Source organism: Chiloscyllium plagiosum, unplaced genomic scaffold (genome assembly GCF_037043375.1).
Source record: "Chiloscyllium plagiosum isolate Xiang-an unplaced genomic scaffold, Cpla_swu_hap1 HiC_scaffold_12, whole genome shotgun sequence".
Taxonomy (NCBI): Eukaryota; Metazoa; Chordata; class Chondrichthyes; order Orectolobiformes; family Hemiscylliidae; genus Chiloscyllium; species Chiloscyllium plagiosum.
This window is the reverse complement of record NW_028270150.1, coordinates 34,603,038-34,625,671: the sequence shown is the minus strand read 5'-3', so window position 1 is coordinate 34,625,671 and position 22,634 is coordinate 34,603,038. Positions and strand designations below refer to the sequence as shown.

The window sequence follows — 22,634 nt, the reverse complement described above, 5'->3', positions numbered from 1 at the left end:
TTTCAGGCTGTGGAGAGCAGTAGCCAACACATAGCCATGCGCAAACCTCCTTTGATACCAAGCTGGACTAGGGGTCCTAGGAAGCTTTCTTTCCGTGTAAGGCTTGGGCCACTCTTGTGCAGTGTTGACCTTCTCATCGTCAGGAATTGTCTCAATGGTAACAGTGTGTACAAGGTACCAAGTCTTTATTTGGGAAATTTAGCACTTCCTTGGCTTGACTTTTAAGTTGACAAGTGAGATAAGTCAGTTTCCAGACTCCTATCAGTTTACAAAGAGAGTTTAGATAATTTTGAATTTGTTAATTTTGTTGAACATTTAGAATTGACTTCTAAATGTTTTTCAAGTGCTTCAAGTTCAAAGGAGGTATACCATCAAACAAGATTAGGACACTAACTGATGAATAATATAACATTTATCATGTAATCAAACTGGACAATAAACTCATCTAACACTACACAAAAGATACAAAAGTTATACCTATCAGAAATGCAAGACAAACTGCATACGGATATCCAAAAGTGAGCGCTTGGACAGGAAACTCTTTCGTGCATTGAGATAAAAACACCTCAAAGTTTTATAACTTTTTAAAATTAATCTATTTTTCTAATCAACCTGTTCAGAGATGTTAGCATACACCTGTGGAGCAGGTGGGAGTTGAACCCGGCTTCATGGTGTAGGGATAAAGACACTACACTACACTGTGCCGTAAAATATCCTTTTTTTATTATTAACCTATTTATCTAATCAACTTGTTCAGAGATGTTATTAAACACCTGTGGATCCAGTGGGACTCGAATCCAGGCCCCTCAGTCTCTGGCAGGGACACTACTACTGTGCCACAAGGATGCCCTTAAAGATCCACATTCACACAGTATTGGTGCTAAAATGTCCCTCATTCGCTATCTCTGAAAACTGCTAACAACTAACACACAGTTAGAAATCTTTTCCCTCTTAAGACCAAACAATTCAGGTTTTCATGCTGATAACCTCCCAAGCATTGTCCCAGAAAACTGACACCACATTGAGGCAAGACCTCAAATAAACTACCCTCAGGATACTTGAAGTCAAAAACATAGCACATGTAACTCTTATGTCATAGTCATTTGGAGATTAACCATCCTTGATTAAAAGGTAGTCATGACTTGGAGGCCATGATTTGGAGATGCTGGTGTTGGACTGGGGTGTACAAAGTTAAAAATCACCTGATGAAGGAGCGTTGCTCCAAAAGCTAGTGTGCTTCCAATTAAACCTGTTGGACTATAACCTGGTGTTGTGTGATTTTTTTTAACTATGATTTGGAGTCAACAAAGCTAAAAATCACACAATAAAGGCTTTTGCCCGAAACGTCGATTTTCCTGCTCCTTGGATGCTGCCTGAACTGCTGTGCTTTTCCAGCACCACTCTAATCCAGAATCTGGTTTCCAGCATCTGCAGTCATTGTTTTTAATCTAGTAATTCCAAATAAACCTGTTGGACTATAACCTGGTATTGTGTGATTTTTAAATTAATTAAAAGGTATTGCTAGAATCCAATTTATTAATAATGGTTAACTAGAGCTTTCAATTTGTACATGAGCTCTTACACTGGGATAATGAACTGTCCTGTAATTGTCATCTTATCTTGAAAAGAACAAATTGTTATTCATAAGCTTTAGTACCAAGGATAGTGTGACTGATAAAATCTCTAGGAATCTTGTCCTAATTTTTTTCAGTTGACGTTTCCATTGCCCATAGTTAATAAATTGATTCATATTCACTATTGACTGTGTTTAACACTTACTCACTTATAACACACCTGCACCTGTGTTTTTTGTTTTTGCTGCTGTTTATCTATTATTCACTTATCTATGCTACTTAACTATGTGATGGGCCTGTAAAGTTTGCAAGACAAAACTTTTCACTGTGCCTTGGTACACGTGACAATAAATTCAATTCAATTCCATTCTAGAACATAGAACATAGAAGAATACAGCGCATTACAGGCCCTTGGGCCCTCGATGTTGCGCCGATCCAAGCCCACCTAAACTACACTAACCCACTATCCTCCATATACCTATCCAATGCCCGCTTAAATGCCCATAAAGAGGGAGAGTCCACCACTGTTACTGGCAGGGCATTCCATGAACTAACGACTCGCTGAGTGAAGAACCTACCCCTAACATCAGTCCTATATCTACCCCCCCTTAATTTAAAGCTATGCCCCCTTGTAATACCCAACTCCATACGCGGGAAAAGGTCCATACTGTCGACCCTATCTAACCCCCTAATCATCTTGTACACCTCAATCAAGTCACCCCTAAACCTTCTTTTCTCTAGTGAAAACAGCCCCAAGTGCCTCAGTCTTTCCTCATAGGATTTTCCTTCCATACCAGGCAACATCCTGGTAAACCTCCTCTGCACCCGTTCCAATGCCTCCACATCCTTCCTATAGTATGGCGACCAAAACTGCACACAATATTCCAGATGCGGCCGTACCAGAGTCTTATACAACTGCATCATGACCTCAGGACTCCGGAACTCAATTCCTCTACCAATAAAAGCCAGTACGCCATATGCCTTCCTCACCGCACTATTTACCTGGGTGGCAACTTTCAGAGATCTGTGTACATGGACACCAAGATCCCTCTGCTCATCCACACTACCAAGTATCCGACCATTAGCCCAGTACCCCATCTTTTTGTTATTCTTCCCAAAGTGAATCACCTCGCACTTAGCTACATTGAATTCCATCTGCCACCTTTCTGCCCAGCTCTGCAGCTTCTCTATATCCTGCTGTAACCTGCCACATGCTTCCTCACTGTCAACAACTCCTCCGACTTTGGTATCATCCGCAAACTTGCTCACCCAACCTTCTAACCCCTCTTCCAGGTCATTTATAAAAATGACAAACAGCAATGGTCCCAAAACAGATCCTTGCGGAACACCGCTAGTGACGGCACTCCATGAAGAAACTTTGCCATCAACTATTACCCTCTGTCTTCTTCCATCCAGCCAATTCCTAATCCAAACCTCCAACTCACCCTCAATGCCATATCCCCGTATTTTCTGCAGTAGCCTACCATGGGGAACCTTATCAAACGCCTTACTAAAATCCATATATACCACATCTACCGCTTTCCCCTCATCAACCTCCTTCGTCACCTTTTCAAAGAATTCAATAAGGTTTGTGAGGCACGACTTGCCCTTCACAAAACCATGCTGACTATCCTTTATCACATTATTCCTATCCAGATGTGCATAAATCCTATCCCTTACAATTCTCTCTAAGACTTTGCCCACAACAGAAGTGAGACTCACCGGCCTATAGTTACTAGGGCTATCCCTACTCCCCTTTTTGAACAAGGGAACCCCATTTGCTATCCTCCAGTCTTCTGGGACTACTCCTGTAGACAAAGAGGACATAAAAATCAAGGCCAATGGCTCTGCAATCTCCTCCCTTGCTTCCCAGAGAATCCTAGGATAAATGCCATCAGGCCCAGGGGACTTATCTATTTTCACCTTTTCCAGGATTTCCAACACCTCCTCTCTACATACCTCAAAGCCATCCATTCTACTTATTTGTGACTCAGTATTCTCATCGACAACAATGCCCTGTTCCTGAGTAAATACTGAAGAAAAGTATTCATTCAGTGTCTCCCCAATCTCTTCCGCCTCCACACGCAACTTCCCACTACTATCCTTGACTGGACCTATTCCTACCCTAGTCATTCTTTTATTCCTAACATACCTATAGAAAGCCTTAGGGTTTTCCCTAATCCTATCGACTAAGGACCTTTCATGTCCCCTCCTTGCTGCTTTTAGCTCTCTCTTCAGGTCCTTCCTGGCTACCCTATAACTCTCAATCGCCCCAATTGAACCTTCACGTCTCATCTTGAGATAGGCCGCCCTCTTCCATTTAACAAGGGATTCCAATTCCTTATTAAACCACGGCTCCCTCGCACGACCCTTTCCTTCCTGCCTGACAGGTACATAATTATTAAGGACACTCAATAGTTGCCCCTTGAACAAGTTCCACATATCCTTTACACTCTTGCCTTGGAGTCTACTTTTCCAAGCCACACATCCTAAGTCATGCCTCACCGCATCATAATTTCCCTTACCCCAGCTATAACTCTTGCCCTGTAGTACACACTTATCCCTCTCCATCACGAGTGTAAAAATCACAGAATTATGGTCACTATCCCCAAAGTGCTCACCTACCTCTAATTCTAACACCTGGCCTGGTTCGTTACCCAGAACCAAATCCAGTATGGCCTCACCTCTTGTTGGCCTGTCTACATATTGTGTCAGGAAACTCTCCTGCACACATTGAACAAACACTGACCCATCTAACGAACTTGAGCTATAGCTTTCCCAATCAATATCAGGAAAGTTAAAGTCCCCCATAACAACCACCCTATTACTGTCACTCATCTCCTGAATCACCTTCCCAATCCTTTCTTCAATGATTCTAGGACTATTAGGAGGCCTGTAAAAGACTCCTAACAGGGTGACCTCACCTTTCCTATTCCTAACCTCAGCCCAAACTACCTCAGATGGCAAGTCCTCATCCATCGTCCTTTCCACCGCTGTAATACTATCTTTGACAAGCAATGCCACACCTCCCCCTCTTTTACCCCCACCTCTGACCCTACTAAAACATTTAAATCCCGGAACCTGCAGCAGCCAATCCTGTCCCTGTTCTAGCCATGTCTCCGTAATAGCCACAACATCGAAGTCCCAGGTACCAACCCACGCTGCAAGTTCACCTACCTTATTTCGTATACTTCTTGCATTGAAGTATACACACTTCAAGCCACTTCCCTGTTTACAGGCACCCTCCTTGGAAATTGATGCCATGTTCCTCACCTCCCTACACTCCAGGCCCTGCACCCTGAAGCTACAATCTGGGTTCCCATGCCTCTGCCGAGTTAGTTTAAACCCCCCCCAAGAGCACTAGCAAACCTCCCCCCAAGGATACTGGTTCCCCTCTAATCTATTCTAGTACAGTACAATTAGTGTCAGAATCATAGAAATGTACAGAACAGAAACAAACAGACTCTTTGGTCCAACTTGTTCATGCCGACCAGATATCCTAACCTAATCTTGTCCCATTTGCCAGCACTTGGCTCATATCCCTCTAAACCCTTCCTATTCATATTCATATCCAGGTTCCTTCTAAATGCTGCAATTGTATCAGTCTCCACTACTTCCTCTGGCAGCTCAATCCATCAACACACCATGTCTGCATGAAAAAGTTGTCCCTTAGGTCTCTTTTAAATCTTTGCCCTCTCACCCTAAACCTATGGTCTATAGTTCTGGACTCTCCCACCTCAGGGAAAAGACTTTCTCTATTTATCCTATCCATGTCTCTGATGATTTTATAAACCTTTATAAGGTCACCCCTCAGACTTCAACGTTCCAGGAAAAACAGACCAGCCTATTCAGCCTCTCGCTATAGCTCAAATCCTCCAATGCTGGCAATCTCCTTGTAAATCTTTTCTGAACCCTTTCAAGTTTCACAATATCCAATAGAAAGGAAACCAGAATTGCACGCAATATTTCAAAAGTGGCCTAACCAACATCCTATACAGCTTTAACATGACCTCTCAACTCCTATACTCAATAGTCTGACCAGTAAAGGAAAGCATGCCAAACACCTTTTTCACTATCCTATCTATTGCGACTCCACTTTCAAGGAGCTATGAATCTGCACTCCAAGGTCTCTTTGTTCAGCAACACTCCCTAGAACCTTACCATTATGTGAATAAGTCCTGCTCTGATTTGCTTTTCCAAAATACAGCACCTCACATTTATCTAAACTAAACTCCATCTGCCACTCCTCAGCCCATTGGCCCATCTTAACTTTGATGTAACCTTCTTCACTGTCCACTACACCTCCAATTTTAGTGTCATCTGCAAACTTACTAACTATAGCTCCTACGTTCACATCCAAATCATTTAAATAAATAATGAAAAGTATGGACCCAGCACTGATCCTTGTGGCACTCCACTGGTCATAGGCCTCCAGTCTGAAAAGTTACCCTCCACCACCAGCCTCTGACTTCTACCTTTGAGCCAGTTCTGTTTCCAAGTGGCTAGGTCTCCCTGTGTTCCATGAGATCTAACCTTGCTAACCAGTCTCCCATAGGGAACATTGTTGAATGCCTTACTGAAGTGTATATAGATCATGTCCATCGCTCTGCCTTCAGCAATCCGCTTTGTTACCTCTTCAACAACTCAATCAAGTTTGTGAGACATGATTACCCACATACAAAGCCATGCTGACTATCCCTAATCAGTCCTTGCCTTTCCAAATATATGAATCCCTCAGGATTCCCTCCAACAACTTGCCTACCATCAACATCAGGCTCACCAGTCGATAGTTCCTGGCTTTTCCTTACCATCTTTCTTAAATAGTGACACCAGGTTAGCCAATCTACAGTCTTCCAGCACCTCACCTGTGACTATTGATACAAATATCTCAGCAAGGGGCTTCTCTAGCTTCCCACAGAGTTCTAGGGTACACCTGATCAGGTCTTGGGGATTTATCCGCTTTTAGGTGTTTCAAGACATTCAGCACCTTATCCTCTGAAATATGTACATTTTTCAGGATGTCACCATGTATTTCCCTATATTCTATATCTTCCATGTCCTTTTCCACAGTAAACACTGATGCGAAATTCTCATTTAGTATCTCCACAATCTCCTGCAATTCCACACATAGGCTGCTTTGCTGATCTTGGAGGGACCCTATTCTCTCCCTAGTTATCCTTTTGTCCATAATGTATTTATAAAATCCATTTGGATTCTCCTTAACCCTATTTGTCAAAGCTATCTCATGTCCCCTTTTTGCCCTCCTGATTTCCCTCTTAAGTATACTCCTACTGCCATTATACTCTTCTCAGGATTCACTTGAACTATTCTGTCTATACCTGACATATGCTTCCTTCTTTTTCTTAACCAAAGCCTCAATTTCTGTAGGCATTCAGCATTCCCTACACCTACCAGCCTTTCCTTTCACCCTAGCAGTAATATAGTGTCTCTGGACTGTCGTCATCTAATTTCTGAAGGCTTCCCATTTTTCAGCCGTACCTTTACTTGCGGACATCTGCCACCAGTCAGCTTTTGAAAGTTCTTGCCTAATACCGTCAAAATTAGCCTTCCTCCAATTTAGAACTTCAACTTTTAGATCCAGTCTATCATTTTCCAAAATTATTTAAAATTAATAGAATTATGGTCGCTGGCTCCAAAGTGTTCCCCCACTGACACCTCAGTCACCTGCCCTGCCTTAGGTCAAGATTTTCGCCTTCTCGAATAGGTACATCCACGTATTGAATAAGAAAATTTTCTTGTACACGCTTAGCAAATTCCTCTTCACAGAACATCGAACATATAGCATTTTAGCGAATGCAAGCCCTTTGGCCCTCTATGTTGCGCCACCCTGTGAACCCAATCTGAAGCCCACTCTCTGAGTAAAGAAACTACCTCTGATATCTGTCCTAAATCCATCACCCCTCAATCTAAAGCTATATCTCCTCATGGTAGCCATCACCATCCAAGGAAAAAGACTGTCCCTGTCCAACATATCTAATTCTCTGATTATCTTATCTGTCTGGATTAAGTCACCTATCAACCTTCTTCTCGCTAACTAAAACTGCCTCAAGTCCCTCAACCTCTCCCTGTAAGACCTTCCTTCCATACCAAGCAACATCCTAGTAAATATCCTCCGAACTCTTTCCAAAGCTTCCACATCCTTCCTATAATGCGGTGACCAGAACTGCGGCTGCACCAGTGTTTAGTACAGCTGCAGCATGACCTCACGGTTCAGAAGCTCGATCCCACTACCGATAAAAGCTAACACATCGTATTCCTTCTTAACAGCCCTATCAACCTGAGTGGCAACTTTGAGGGATCTATGTAAATGGACACCAAAATCTCTCTGCTCATCTATGCTACCAAGAATCTTGCTATTTGCCCAGTAGTCTGCATTCCTGATACTCCTTCCAAAGTATATCACCTCATACACTTTTCTGCATTAAACTCCATTTGCCACCTCTCAGCCCAGCTCTCAGCTGATCCATGTCCCTCTGTAACCTACATCATCATTCAAAACTACCCACAACTCCATCGACCTTAGTGTGATCCGCAAACTTACTAACCCGTCCTTCTATGCACTCATCCAGGTCATTTATAAAAATGACAAACAGCGGTGGACCCAAAACAGATCCTTGTGGTATACCACTAGTAACTGAACTGAACTGAAAATTTCCTATCAACCATCACCCTCTGTCATCTTTCAACTAGCCAATTTCTGATCCAAACCACTAAATCGCCCTCAATCCCATGCCTCTGTATTTTGTGCAGTAGCCTACAATGGGGAAACTTATCAAACACCTTACTGAAATCTATATACACCACATCAACAGTTTTCCCCTCATCCACCTGTTTGGTCACCTTCTCAAAGAATAAGGTTTGTGAGGCACAAACTATCCTTCACAAAAACCACGTTGACTATCCTAATCAACTTATTTCTTTCAAAATGACTATAAATCCTCTCTCTTATAAGCTTTTCCAACACTTTAATCACAACTGACGTAAGGCTCACTGGTCTATAATTATAGGGTTGTCTCTACTCCCTTTCTTGAACAAGGGAACAACATTTGCTATCCTCTAGTCTTCTGGTACTATTCCAGTAGACAATGATGGCATAAAAATCAAAGCCAAAGGCTCTGCAATCTCCTCCCTGGCTTCCCAGAGAATCTTAGGACAAATCCTTTTCAGCCAAGGGGATTTATCTATTTTCACACTTTCAGATTTTATAACACATCCTCCTTGTGAACCTCAATCCTACATAATCTAGTAGCCTGATTCTCGGTATTTTCCTCGACAAAATTGTCCTTTTCCAGTGTGAATATTGACGAAAAATATTCTTTTAGCACTTTCCCTATCTCCTCGGACTCCATGCATGACTTCCCACTACTGTCCTTGATTGGTCTGAATCTTACTCCAGTCATTCTTTTATCCCTTATATACCTATAGAAAGCTTTAGAGTTTTCCCTGATCCTATCCTCCAACAACTTCTCATGACCCCTCCTCACTCGTCTTACTTCCCATTTTAGGTCTTTCCTGGCTACCTTGCAACTCTCTATCGTCCTAACTGAGCCTTCACATTTCATCCTAACATAAGCTGCCTTCTTCCTCTTGACAAGGGATTCAACTTCCTTAGTAAACCACGGCTCCCGCGCTCGACAACTTCCTCCCTGCCTGACCGGTACATACTTATCAAGGACACGCAGTAGATGTTCCTTGAATAAGCTCCACATTTGTTTTGTGCCTATCCGCTGCAGTTTCCTTTCCCATGCTATCCATCCTAAATCTTGTCAAACCACATTGTAATTGCTTTCCTCCTAGCTATAGCTCTTGCCCTGCAGTATATATCTATCCCTTTCCATCACTAAAGTAAACATAACTGAATTGTGGTCACTATCACCAAAGTGCTCACCTACCTCCAAGTCTAACACCTGGCTGGGTTCATTGCCTAGTACCAAATCTAATGTGGCCTCGCCCCTTGTTGGCCTGTCTACATACTGTGTCAGAAAACTCTCCTGCACACAATGAACAAAAGTTGACCCATTTAAAATACTTGAACTCAGTATTTCAGCATTATCAGTCAATATTTGGAAAGTTGAAGTTCCCCATAACAACCATCCTGTCACTCTCGTTCCTATCGAGAATCATCTTTGCTATCCTTTCCTCTACATCTCTGGAACTATTCGGAGACCTCTCGGAAATTTCCAACAGGATGACCTCTCCTTTCCTATTTCTAGTCTCAGCCCATACTACTTCAGTTGACGAGTCCTCAAGTTAAAACATCTAAATCCTGGAACCTGCAACAACCATTCCTGTTCCTGCGCTACCCAAGTCTCTGAAATGGGCACAACATCAAATTCCCAGGTATCGACCCATGCTGCAAGTTCACCCACCTTATTCCGGATGCTCCTGTCATTGAAATAGACACACTTCAAACCAACTTCTTGCTTGCTGGTGTCCTTTTGGGACCCTGAAACCTTATTTCAGATCTTATTTCAGTGGGCTGCACGGTGGCACAGTGGTTAGCACTGCTGCCTCACAGCGCCTGAGACCCGGGTTCAATTCCCGCCTCAGGCGACTGACTGTGTGGAGTTTGCACGTTCTCCCCGTGTCTGCGTGGGTTTCCTCCGGGTGCTCCGGTTTCCTCCCACAGTCCAAAGATGTGCAGGGTCAGGTGAATTGGCCGTGCTAAATTGCCCGTAGTGTTAGGTAATAAGGGGCAAATGCAGGGGTATGGGTGGGTTTCGCTTCGGCGGGTCGGTGTGGACTTGTTGGGCCGAAGGGCCTGTTTCCACACTGTAATCTAATCTAATCTAATCTCCCTACTCTCAACCTCCTCTGTACTCAAACTACAATTTAGCAACACATCCCCCTGCTGAATTAATTTAAACCCACCCAAACAGCATTAACAAACATCTCCCCCAGGATATTGGTACCCTTCTGGTTCAGGTGAAGACCATCCTGGTTGTAGAGGTCCCACCTATGCCAAAAAGAGCCCCAATTACCTAGAAATTCAAAACCCTACCTCCTGCACCATCCCTGTAGCTAGGTGTTGAACTCCTCTCTCTTCCTATTCCTCGCCTCACTTGCTCCATCTAAACCCTTAACACTATGGCAGTCCCAGTCTATGTTTGGAAAGTCAAAATCCCTTACCATAACCACCCTATTATTCTTACACATAACTGAAATCTCCTTACAAATTTGTTTCTAAATTTCCCGCTGACTGTTTGGGGGTCCGAATAAGGTGATCATCCCTTTCATATTTCTCAGTTCCACCCAAATAACCTCCCTGGATGTATTCCCAGGAATATCCTCCCTAAGTACAGCTGTTATGCTATCCCTTATCAAAAACACCATTTCCCCTCCTCTCTCGCCACCGCCACCACCCCCCCTTCTATCCTTCCTATAGCATTTGTATCCTGGAACATTAAGCTGCCGGTCCTGTCCACCCCTGAGCCACATTTCTGTAATTGCTATTATATCCCAGACCCACGTTCCTAACCATGCCTTGAGTTCACCTGCCTTCCCTGTTAAGCTTCTTGCATTGAAGTAAATGCAGTTTAATTTATCAGTCCCACCTTGTTCTCTGCTTTGTTCCTTCCTGCCCTGACTGTTTGACTCGCTCCTTTTCCCAACCGTACCAGTCTCAGATTTAGCTCTTTCCTCACTATCTCCTTGGGCTCCAACCCCCCCCACCTTATTAGTTTAAATCCTCCCGAGCAGCTCTAGCAAATTTCCCTGCCAGTATATTAGTCCCCTTCCAATTCAGGTGCAATCCGTCCTTCTTGTATAGGTCACTTCTACCCCAAACAAGATTCCAATGATCTAACAATATGAACCCTTTTCCCATGCACCAGCTCCTTAGCCATGCATTCATCTGCTCTATCCTCCTATTCCTACTCTCACTATTTCGTAGCACCAGGAGTAATCCAGGTATTACTACCCTCGAGGACCTCTTTTTAAAAGTTCCTGCATAACTTTCTATATTCTTCCTTCAGAATCTCATCCTTTTCCCTTCCTATGTTGTTGGTTCCAATGTGTACAATGACCTCTTGCTGGTCCCTCTCCCCTTTGGGAACATTCTGCACCCTCTGAGACATCCTTGACCCTAGCACCAGGGAGGCAACACACCATTCTGATTGATTGCTTGATTAGAACCAACATCTCAACCATGTGTTATTAGTTGTTACTCAGTGTTTCATGATTATCTGTGGCATAATCTCGTGGTTTTTGTATTATTACAAAATGGTGTCCTTGTTAGTTTAACAACATTTGTGTTTATAAACCATCTAAACGCAGATTAAGCAAGCCAAATCTGAAAGCTAAAATCTAAAACCAATTATTTTGGGTTCCACGAGTTCCCTTGAATGTCAAAACAAAGCTTATAAAAGAGGCACTAGAAATTGGAATTGCCAAAGGCTTTATCCAATACACACATTAAAAGAGCACGAGCATTATAATACCCAAACAGTATTCTTGTGTATCGATGAAGTCCTACAGTTTCTAAATAAAAACTGAAAGAACTGCGGATGCTGTAAATCAGAAACAAAAACAGAAATTGCTGGAAAAGCTCAACAGGTCTAGCAACATCTGTGGAGAGAAATCAGAGTTAATGTTTCAGGTTGTTTCCTCTCTTTGTTTGCCACTGCTGTGGGTATTTGGTTAAAGCTGTGGTCAAATCGAACTGTAGAAATACTTTTGTGTCTTTTGTGGACTGGTAAGACTTCCTATATCTGAAATAGAAGGTAAGCGTTCTTATGTGACTTCATGTTGGGTATCTGGAGGTCAACATAAATCATTAGCTTCCTTTCTTTCTTCCTCACAAGGACCACTTGTGTGAGGCATACAGACCTGACAACTCTCAGATGATTTCTCATTCAAAACACGTTTGAAAGTATTTCTTTTCTTCATTCTAATATCCTGGAGTGAGGAATCTTTATGGAGTGTTGATTCACAGTCTCAATTCTGTGGTACAGTCTATCTTTCTGATCAATGTTGTCATTATCCTTATTGAAAATGATGTACTTGGAAAGACTAGGAACATGTAGTTGCCTTTGTTTCCTCAAACTCACCAAATCCATCTTCAGATGAAGTAAGAGATGTGTACCTCATTAGCTCCATTGTCCACAACAGTTACAGGCTTGCAGACATTGGTTGAATATAAACATTTTTGTTACTGAAATTTGGGATCTGCATTGGTTTTCTATGCTTCTCTCCTACTGTGACTAGAGTTACTCTGAGAATTACTAGATGGTCACTTAGAGACATGAAAAGTGTGATGCTCTAAATCTGCATGATGTTGACCAGTTGGTGATAGCTGGCCTGATTCTTCAAGTGATGGTGCTGGCAGGTAAGAGGACAACTTAGTTCTCTCCTACTCCAGAGGTCGTATGGTCAGGTATATGTCATAACAAAAACCAGAAGAACTGCGGATGCTGTAACTCAGGAACGAACACAGAAGTTGCTGAAAAAACTCAGCAGGACTGGCAGCATCTGTGAATAGAAATCAAAGTTAATGTTTCAAATCCAGTGACAGTTCTAAGAAAGACTCACCAGACCTGAAATGTTAACTTTGATTTCTCTCCACAGATGGTGCCAGACCTGCTGAGCTTTTCCAGCAACTTCTACTTTTGTCTCAGGTATATGCCAAACATCTTGAGTGTATGAAGCAAGGTTTAGAACTCCTGGTTTCTTCTTGCTAAACTCTTTAAAATATTGCATGTATTTTTCCCCAAAGCTATCTTCCAGGGAAACCTGGATTCCTCCTGGTACATCTGTCCTTAACATGAATATTCCCATCTTCTTTACTTCCACCGGAGTATCTATTGAGTCGCAAACTCCAAGGATGTGGAAAGGATGACAAAAGACAGATATGGAGAGTTTGACATAACCATGATGAAGTGTCTGATCCCTGTGAAGCACTGCTTTGGATGAACAAAGAGACATTTACCAGACCACTCTCTTAGCTTGGTGCTCCCTGAAGAATTGATTGGTAAAGGATGACACTTCTGCTTCGGTTTCTCCTTGACAAGATGCTACTAGCCTACAAACTCTCTATAGTGGATAAGTTTCTATGCCTTTATGTAAAACTGAGTCTCTTTTGCTTCCCTACTTGGATCTCACCTGATGGAAGGCTCGACTAGGCAGACATCCAGTAATGGAGGAGGGATGCTGCTGATGGGACTTCTGTTCCTGCTGGCTGTGCAATCTGTAGTTGCTGAGGTTAATCTTGTTTCAAGTGCTCAACAATTTCAGCACCTGTTTGATGCATCTCTTGGGTGTGATTGTTTGCACGGTAGCTCAGTGGTTAGCACTGCTGCCTCACAGTGTCAGGGACCTGGGTTCGATTCCGGCATTGAGTTTGCACAGTTTCCGTGTGTCTGTGTGGTTTCCCCTGGGTGCTCCGGTTTCCTCCCACAGTCCAAAAATGTGCAGGTCAGGTGAATTGTCCATGCTAAATTGTCCATTGTGTTAAGGGATGTATAGGTTAGGGGCATTAGTCAGGGGAAATATAAAGGAATGGGTCTGGGTGGGATACTCTTTGGAGGGCCGGCATGGACTTATTAGGCCAAACGGCCTGTTTCCACACTGCAGGGATTCTATGAAGTTCTATAATTATTTATTTGCATGTAGGTCATTGATTTTGGCATCCACCTTCCTCTGTTATGGGTTCAGCAATATAGATTGGAAGGTGGTGGACTGGGTATCCACTGTATTTTATATACTTACTTTGCTGAAGGACCGTTGGAACATCTGGCTGATAAGTCTCCCCCGCTTCATCTAGAAATTGTTAATTTCTCACTGCTTCAGCTAAGCAACATTTCACCTGAGTTTCCCTTGTGGAGTTGAAGGTAGGATCCAGGAGAATGATTAATTCGGTTAAGTAGGTTTGCAAACTCCATGGATAGTGATATTGAAGGTTATGGAGACCAGGCAGGAATAGGCCTGCGGAGTAGGCCTGAGGTGTTCAGTAACTATGATTCTCTTAGAAAAGTCTTTCCTGGGAGTCTCGCCTGGCTAGTTACCTCTGTGGTGGGTTTGACCTGATTTTTGCTGCCGCAGTTGTGCCTCCCTGCTGGCCTCGCTGGAAATAACAATAGCCCTGCTATTGGTTGGCCAAACCGACTGAGAAAAATTGAGATGGCTGTCGATCCACATGGATCAGTGGCACTTAGCTCTGTGAGATGTAACCTGAAAAAGAAGTGCCAAGAAGATGGAAGTTCCAGCAACTTCCATCAGTCCAGATGGGAAGCAACCCAGAAAGACAATCTCTCCACAGGTTCAATCGTGGTAGTTTTTATTTTCTTCATTCACAGGAGGTGGTCATTACTGGCCAGACAGCATTTATTGGCCACCACTAATTGCCCCGAGTGCAGTCGGTCAATTATACTGGTGTGGGTCTGGAGTCACATGTAGGCAGGATCAGGGAAGGATGGCAGTTTCGCTCCTTACAGGACATTAGTGAACCAGATGGATTTTTCCTGACAATCAACTATGAATTCGTTAGACACTTAATTCCAGTGTTTTTTCATTGAATTCAAATTCCACCATCTGCCATGGTGGGATTTGAACCGGTGGTCCCCAGAACATTATCTGGGTCTCTGAGTTAACAGGCCAGTGATGATGCCACTAGGCCATTGCCTTCCCAGTGACCTGTAAAAATGCTGATGCCACAGGAGTTGTAGTCTGCAAGAAATCCATCCCTAGTCAAACCAAAGAGATGATAGAGAGACCTGTAAGATAGATGTACATTTCCCAAGCGAATGTGGAAAGTCAGGCCAGCAGGATCAGAATTTTCGGTCGAAGTACATGAGCTTGTTATTTGGGAGTCCCACCCTTTGGAAGTTAATAACGTAATAAAAACCTACATCTCCTATAGCAGAAGGCAAAAGAGAACTGAAATCTCATATGAAGAGATCTTTGAACATGAAACATTCAGTATGACAACCAACGTTGAACCAGTCATTATCGAGTCTACTTACAATAGAACCACTGAAAAGGAAGTCACTATTCACTGTCCCCTGGCTGGATTGTTTTGTACTTTATGCAACTCTGTCCAGACAGTAGAAGGCTTTTGTACCCATATGGCTGAGAAACAATACATTGGAAGGATACAGACCAGGTGCTCCTAGTGCAAAAAGAGCAGAGAATATCATATAATGGCCTGTCATTACTGTAAATGTGATGGCGGAGGGACAGCTAACATGAGGTAGCCATTGCACACACTAAATGTGATCTCATCTTTACATCCAAGATTGGCCTCACCCAACCTGAGCAACATAAGCATGCTGAATTGCATAATGAAAAGCATCTACAAACCTTAAAGACCCACTCAAAGCCAGGAAGGAGGACCTATAAATGGACGGAAGAAGAAATTAAACTTTTCCGAGAGCTAGAACAATAGTTTGCAGGAGGTTTAGTCATAAATAAAGGCTAGTAATCTCAAGGAAAACATCTAAACAGATTTCAGATGAGCACAGAACACTGCAGAATACCGTAGTGGGAACCCAAGCCCTGGTGCCTGATAATCAGCCAGTGAACAACCATGATGACAGTCCAGCAGGTAGGATTTCCAATAGAATAGAGATCCCCCAACAAGCTAAGAGAGTTTTCAACTACCAGCCTGTAACCCCAAACATAGGGATATTGACAACCAACTCACATGGGCAGAAGAACTGAAAAGAGGACCCCAAGTTCAGAGCATGAGGGTTGGGTCTTTATAGAGTGTATCACCTACCTATTGATGAATGGAGAAGAACCACCAAAACCAACTTCTGGGAGGAAAGGAACAGAAGGAAAAAAAGAGAGAAGACATGGAGTCACAAAGAACAGTGGTGCGACGAAACGATGAGCAGCTAAAAAAAACATTCCATTTCTGAGAAACACACCTACTCTGAAAAATTGCAGATGACAATGAGCCTGACAATGAGCCTGACAAGTAATCGGGTCTCTGGCTACCATTCTTCTTTCAAAAGAGGACCTGGAAAAGGAATTCAACGCAAAATTATCTGTATCCAATAACAAAGCTAATCTCAATAAATTCAAAAATTATTCTGGTAATGTGGATGATGGTCAATTTGATGCGAGCCATTGTGGAGGAACAGGTTAATGCTGCCATCAAAGGCATTGATGCCAAGAGTGCATATTCAGCCTCTCCCCATAGCTCAAACTCTCCAGCCCTAGCAACATCCTTGTAAATCTTATCTGAACCCTTTCAAGATTCACAACATCCTTCCTATGGCAGAGAGTCTACATTGATGGGCAGTATTCCAAAACCAGCATCACAATTCAAAAGCCTGTGCCTCTGCTAAAGCTGGAGTTGTTTTGACGTGTTTCAGTGACACAGCCGGTTTTAGTTTCTCAACCTTATACTCCATCTCTTCTGACATCATTGAAATAATTGAAAACTGAGTTATGTACTCTTTTAGTTATACAGCCATTATCGTCAATGTACACTGGGGTGAAGCAACAGCCCAGGTTCCTCATGACCACACACACACACACAATCTTCTAGAGTTTAGTGTTTATGTTGTAAAGTCTCGCTGACTGCAACAAACATTTTAACATTGTCAAACCCCGATGCAGAAACCCAGACGCTGGTTAGAAGTGAGCTGATGTAATTCATAAAGTATTGCAACAATTGTGACTGCTTTAGTTTGGTTTTTTTAAGTTATTACTCCTGTATGACATTTAAATCCCTTAAGAGAAATTTGATTTTATAAATCTCTTGTGCCATAATTAATGGATTTCACAGCTGGCTGAGCAGAACATTTATTTTATTTGAGTGAAAATGTATCATCTTGAGAAATATCTAGGTGGAGTTTTCAGATAACACATTCATCTACAGTTTAATCAGAGAGTCATACAGCACAGCAGAGGTTCTCGAGTCCAGTCAGTCTGCAGTGATTTAAACTCCACATGCTGAATAGTTTAGTTGTACAGCAGAGGAGAAATTTACCATTTATCCCCAAAAGAGAAAATGTCCCACAAAATATGTAATTATATTCTTAACAAATTTATTGGCTGATTTAATCACTTTTTGTTTTCCTTTTTCAGGAACTTAATTCCATAGACTTGCACTGGGACTGTGATGTTGAAAGAAAACTCTCTCTGGTGAGTTTTAGCGAACAATGTTGAGCATTTCCACCCATGAAGAGCAACCTATGCAATGTAGGTAACAATAATTTGGCCAGATTAAGAGAAGAATGACTTTGGTTTCTATTTTGCCCTGGTGCCACACCTTTTCAGTCAAAGTCTGTTCCTGTAAGCACTAATTCAATAGCTTACTAGACATTGAAGATACATAAATGTCATACCATAATCACAATCTCTAAAAGATATTAAAAATATTATTAAATTTACTCCCTTGTTACCCCTCAGTGCTGCTGGAGGTGCGAGGTTCAGTTTGGCATTGCTTGTTTAATATATTCCACATTCTATTTTAACCAAACACAGAAGCTCACAGTTGTTAACAGCCCACAAACTTGAACTTGAAATTTTAAGTTGACTGTTATATCTTTTACTTTTTAATAAATCAGCTGGCTGGAAACTGTCTTGATAGGTGTAATGCACTTCAGTTTAATGACTATCCCATTTAATAAATAGCTTCATAATTTTCCCTTCTCATTAGATATTGAAATATATACAATTGTTGAATGGATCAGGAAATTGTACAATTGAGGTATAAAGACTAGAGCTGGTATGTCTTTCTTTAAAACATTTTGATTGATGAGAGTTAAGTGAACTTGTTGCAGTCAAGTCCAACAGGCAATCTATTCTCCAATTTATTTTGCCCTGTTGGGAGCATTGTTTAACTTTTGTAACCTCGTCAGAGAGTACATATCTTTTTTTGTATCAAAAGTGGTCATTTGCTTTTTTAAAATTCCTTAGCTGTAGCTCCATGCCCCCCACCCCCCAACCAGAGCCAACCAGAATATTTAATTTGTTTTATTAAAGGAATGGATAAGGAAATCTCTGAGGAACCTGTATTAACAAGAGAATGGTGAATGTAATGTAGTATCTGCAGGTTTGTGCTGTTTGGGTAATGTCCATTTCTGTGGAACTGATTTGATGGGAAACTTTTGTTGCAGGTGACTTGAACACATCCATTGAGTGAGAGTAGAGAGAGAGTGAGTTTCTATGTGTCAGAGGCTGATTTGGAAAGGCTGAGATTTCTTGTGGTATCACATAAATGTGGGCAGTGATGTGAGAGCTTGTGGTTACTTGATGCATATCTTTATATCAGCTATTTAAAGTGAAATTAATGTTTGAGTGAAATACTATTAATTTAAATTTACATTACAGGATTCTGATTCATATTAATGTAGAAGTTACAGAAAGTGAAAACTTGTAAATTCTTCGTGGTGATGAAAGTGGTCATACAGGTTCTGATGGGGATCATAACAATGTCCTGTCGCAGTTCATTGGAATCCTCCTCACTGGTTGACAAGTTTGGTAATATCAGCAAAGTTTGAAACCAACTCTGTGAACCAATTATGTCCTGCTGCAATGTCCTTAGTAGTAGGTGCTAGCCAGCATTTCTTCAGTGAGTGATGTTAGGCTAACAAGCCTCAGATTCTTGCTTTGACTCCCTTCCCTCCTGAACAGAGGTTCAAGAAGGTGGTCCAAGATGCTGGACCTTCCAAGAACCTAGGGAATATGGGAAGGCTACAGCTAATGCATCCATCATCTTTGCAGTCACTTCATTAAAGACTTTAGGATGTCAGCCATCAGGGTCAGCCTTTAGTCTCATTAGTTTTTCTCGTATTTTTTTTCTTTGGGGAGAGTTCAAGTTTGTGTTTCCCTTTTTGGCAATCGATTTTTAACTTTTCCTCTTGCGATTCTTTTACTGTCTGCTACTGTGAAACATTGCCCAGTCTCATCCTTGAAGAAACCAACTTTTACTTTAAGTATTGTTTCATTTTACACAGTTGGAAAAGCTCTTGCAATTGTTTTTGTATTTATTTCTAATATATACTTACTCCAATTTTTCCTTTTCGTTTATCATACTTTGGTTTCTAAAACTTTCCCACTTCTGGCCTGCCACTAATCTTTACAGTTTTGTACACCTTTCATTTGATACCATTCTTTACTTTATTGTCTGTCTGTCTTAGTGGAATTTATCTTTTTGAGAATAATGAACTATCTCCTTAAATGATTTTTCAGTCCCCCTTTGTCAACTGTGCCTTCATAGCTTTGTAGTTCCCTAAACTAGTAACCATAATGAGGTGAGCAACATAAAATTCCATGGGATAACTCCCTAAAGCTTGTGGAGAGGAACCATTTGTGAAACTCCACTAAATGGAATCTTCAATGATTATTAGTAAAAGTTCAGCTCATAGAATGATTTTTGGACTATTCAGTCACTCAAACTTGTTTTGTTATTCAATTGGATCATCATTTTTAGTTTTTAAACTTTCTCCTATTACTCATATAGAATACAGATGATGGGCAACTTGCAATATTGTGAAAGTACCAGTAAAGCAGGATTTATATTATGTTACTCCAAAGCACACTTGCCTTTCATTGTGCAATAGGATAGTTTTTTATGCTTCTGCTTAAATCATTTAATGTTTCAGCTGCAGGGTGAAGTGACTATGAGCAAATGCTGATGGAAAATTTAAGCCCTCTTTATACTGGGAACTTGTAGATTGTACACCCTAAATACTTTTAAGTGGTTTGGTTTTCAGTGAATCATAGAAATTTTTTTTATTGTCTGGATAACATTTTGTATTCCTATTTTGGTAGATCTCGCAGGAGTTAGAGTAGTGGCACTAATTGTATGAGATTGACAATTCAGCAAGTGGTCAGAAAATGAGATTGGGAATGAATGAAATGCTGGACCTGTTTCTAGTTGAATGATGCACATACTTGGAATGTCTGTTGAAACCTACTAAAAGAGAGTCTTTGTCTTTTGAAGCCATTGCAACAGCAGTTGGTAATGTGTCATACAGCTCAGTTTGTAACCATTCTGGTCTAATAGTAAAATGATTTTCTTGGAAAATCTTATACAGAAATATTAAGAGACCAATGTATTAGAATTAGAATTAGATATTTTTGTCACAGGTACTCAAGTTTCAAAAAAGATCAGGAGTACAGTGAAATGTGGACAATGTCACCAACACGTAGTGCCACCTTAGGTACAAATCTTAGCTACAAAAATAGAGAAAATAAAGAAAAAGGTTACACTATATTGCAGATATACATGGTGTAAGTATAAAATAGGAAAATAACAAATAAACCTAAAAAAAATAGACACCCACAACATCCTTTCTTGAACTCTTCATGTGGATGCACTTGTTACAAAGGCCCAACAACATCTCTTCTTCCTCAGGCAGCTGAGGAAATTTGGAATGACAGTGAATACCCTTGCCAACTTTTATAGGTGCACCATCAGGAGCATTCTGTCTGGATGTATCACTACCTGGTATGGCAACTGTACCATTCAAGGTTGGAGACAGTTACAGAGAGTGGTGAACTCGACCTGGACAATCACAAAGTCTAACCTCCCATCTATAGAATCCATCTACCAGGCCCGCTATCAAGGGAAGGCCGCTAGTATTCTTAAAGATCCATCCCACCCTGGCAATGTTTTTCTACAGCCTCTGCCATCAGGGAGAAGGTACAGAAGCTTGAACACATGCACCAGCCGGTTTCGAAACAGTTTCTACCCGACTGTTGTTAGAATACTGAATGGACTCACAAACACTTAATATTTGCCTGTACCTGTGTTTTTGTTTTTGCCTCTGTTTACCTATTATTTTCTATCTATGCTACTTAACTCTGTGATCTGCCTGTATTGCTCGCAAGACAAAGCTTTTCACTGTGCGTCGGTACACGTGACAGTAAATTCAATTCAATTCAATTACAGTCTTTCTATAACAGCTTCCACATAGTCTGACCAGGGTCCACTGGGTTACTGGCTGCCCCTGCTCTGGAGCTGCTGTATTGTTATTTTAGGAGAGAATCTTGTTTCTTTTAACCTGAATGTGATGTAATATTGTTTGAAGTAGAACGAAAAAGCAGTGGTTTAATCACAGTTAAAAACGACTAAATGTTATTTTCTCATAAATGCAAAGTTGTCATATTTCAAAGTGCAAAGATCTCTTTCCGCTTAGTACCCACCACTCCTCTGTGATAGAAGAGGTCTGGGGATGGTGGCAGGGAGGGCTGTGGTGTAGGATGAAGCCACGAGTATAGTTAGAGAAATCCTATTTGAAGAGTTTAAGTCTGGGGAGAGCCAGCCATTTAACAAGGATACAATAGCTGAAATGATGGGGTGAACATCAAACAGTATCATGGGAGACCATTTGGCTTATTGGGCCTGCATTATTCTTTCAAAGAGAAGTCAGGTTAGTCCCATTCCCTTGCTCTTTTTCTCCTTAATCCTACAATTATTTCTTCAGTACACTTTTCAGGGCTGCTATTAAATCTGCGTACACTACCTCATCAGATGATTCATTCTAAATCCTTAACCATTTATTGCATTTATACGTTAAAAACATCCTCTTGTCACCTCTTGTTCTTTTGCCAGCCACCTGTAGTCATGTGATCCATCTTTCAGCCATCAGAAATAATTTCACTCCCTTCACTCTTGTCTACATTATATAAGTTCCGCTTGATTTTGAACATCTGTTAAATCTCCTCTTAAGCCTTCTTTGCAGTAAAACACAGCTTCTTCAGTCTATCCAGGTAACTAATCCTTTATGTCTAGAACCATTTATATCAAGCCCTTCAGAACCTCAGGGTATCCCAGGAGCTTTATAACAAATTACACCTTTTTTATTTGTGGTCACTGCAATATAGGAAATGCAGCAACCAACTTGTACATAGCAAGATCACACACACAGCAAAGATGCTCAATAATTCAGTTTAAATAATACTGGTTCTTTAAAGTGCTCCTTTCTTGTCCATCTTGTTTGTTCACTTAAGGCCCCAGCTTATAATCTAATTCAAAATGTGACAATCAAGTCAATGTGGCCAACTCCCAGCATTGCACTAAATTCAGTTTAAATAATACTGGTTCTTTAAAGTGCTCCTTTCTTGTCCATCTTAAAGGGCTTG

At 41.4% G+C, this 22,634-nt stretch overlaps 1 protein-coding gene across 1 annotated transcript in view; it reads left to right on the top strand.

Moving 5' to 3' along the window:
* ros1 (c-ros oncogene 1, receptor tyrosine kinase) overlaps positions 1-22,634 on the top strand; it is a 235,291-nt gene that overhangs the window by 6,921 nt on the left and 205,736 nt on the right. The window contains exon 2 of the mRNA XM_087992610.1: positions 17,628-17,684. Within this exon, the coding sequence (XP_087848736.1) occupies positions 17,628-17,684 (57 nt within the window). The remainder of the gene's footprint in view (positions 1-17,627; positions 17,685-22,634) is intronic.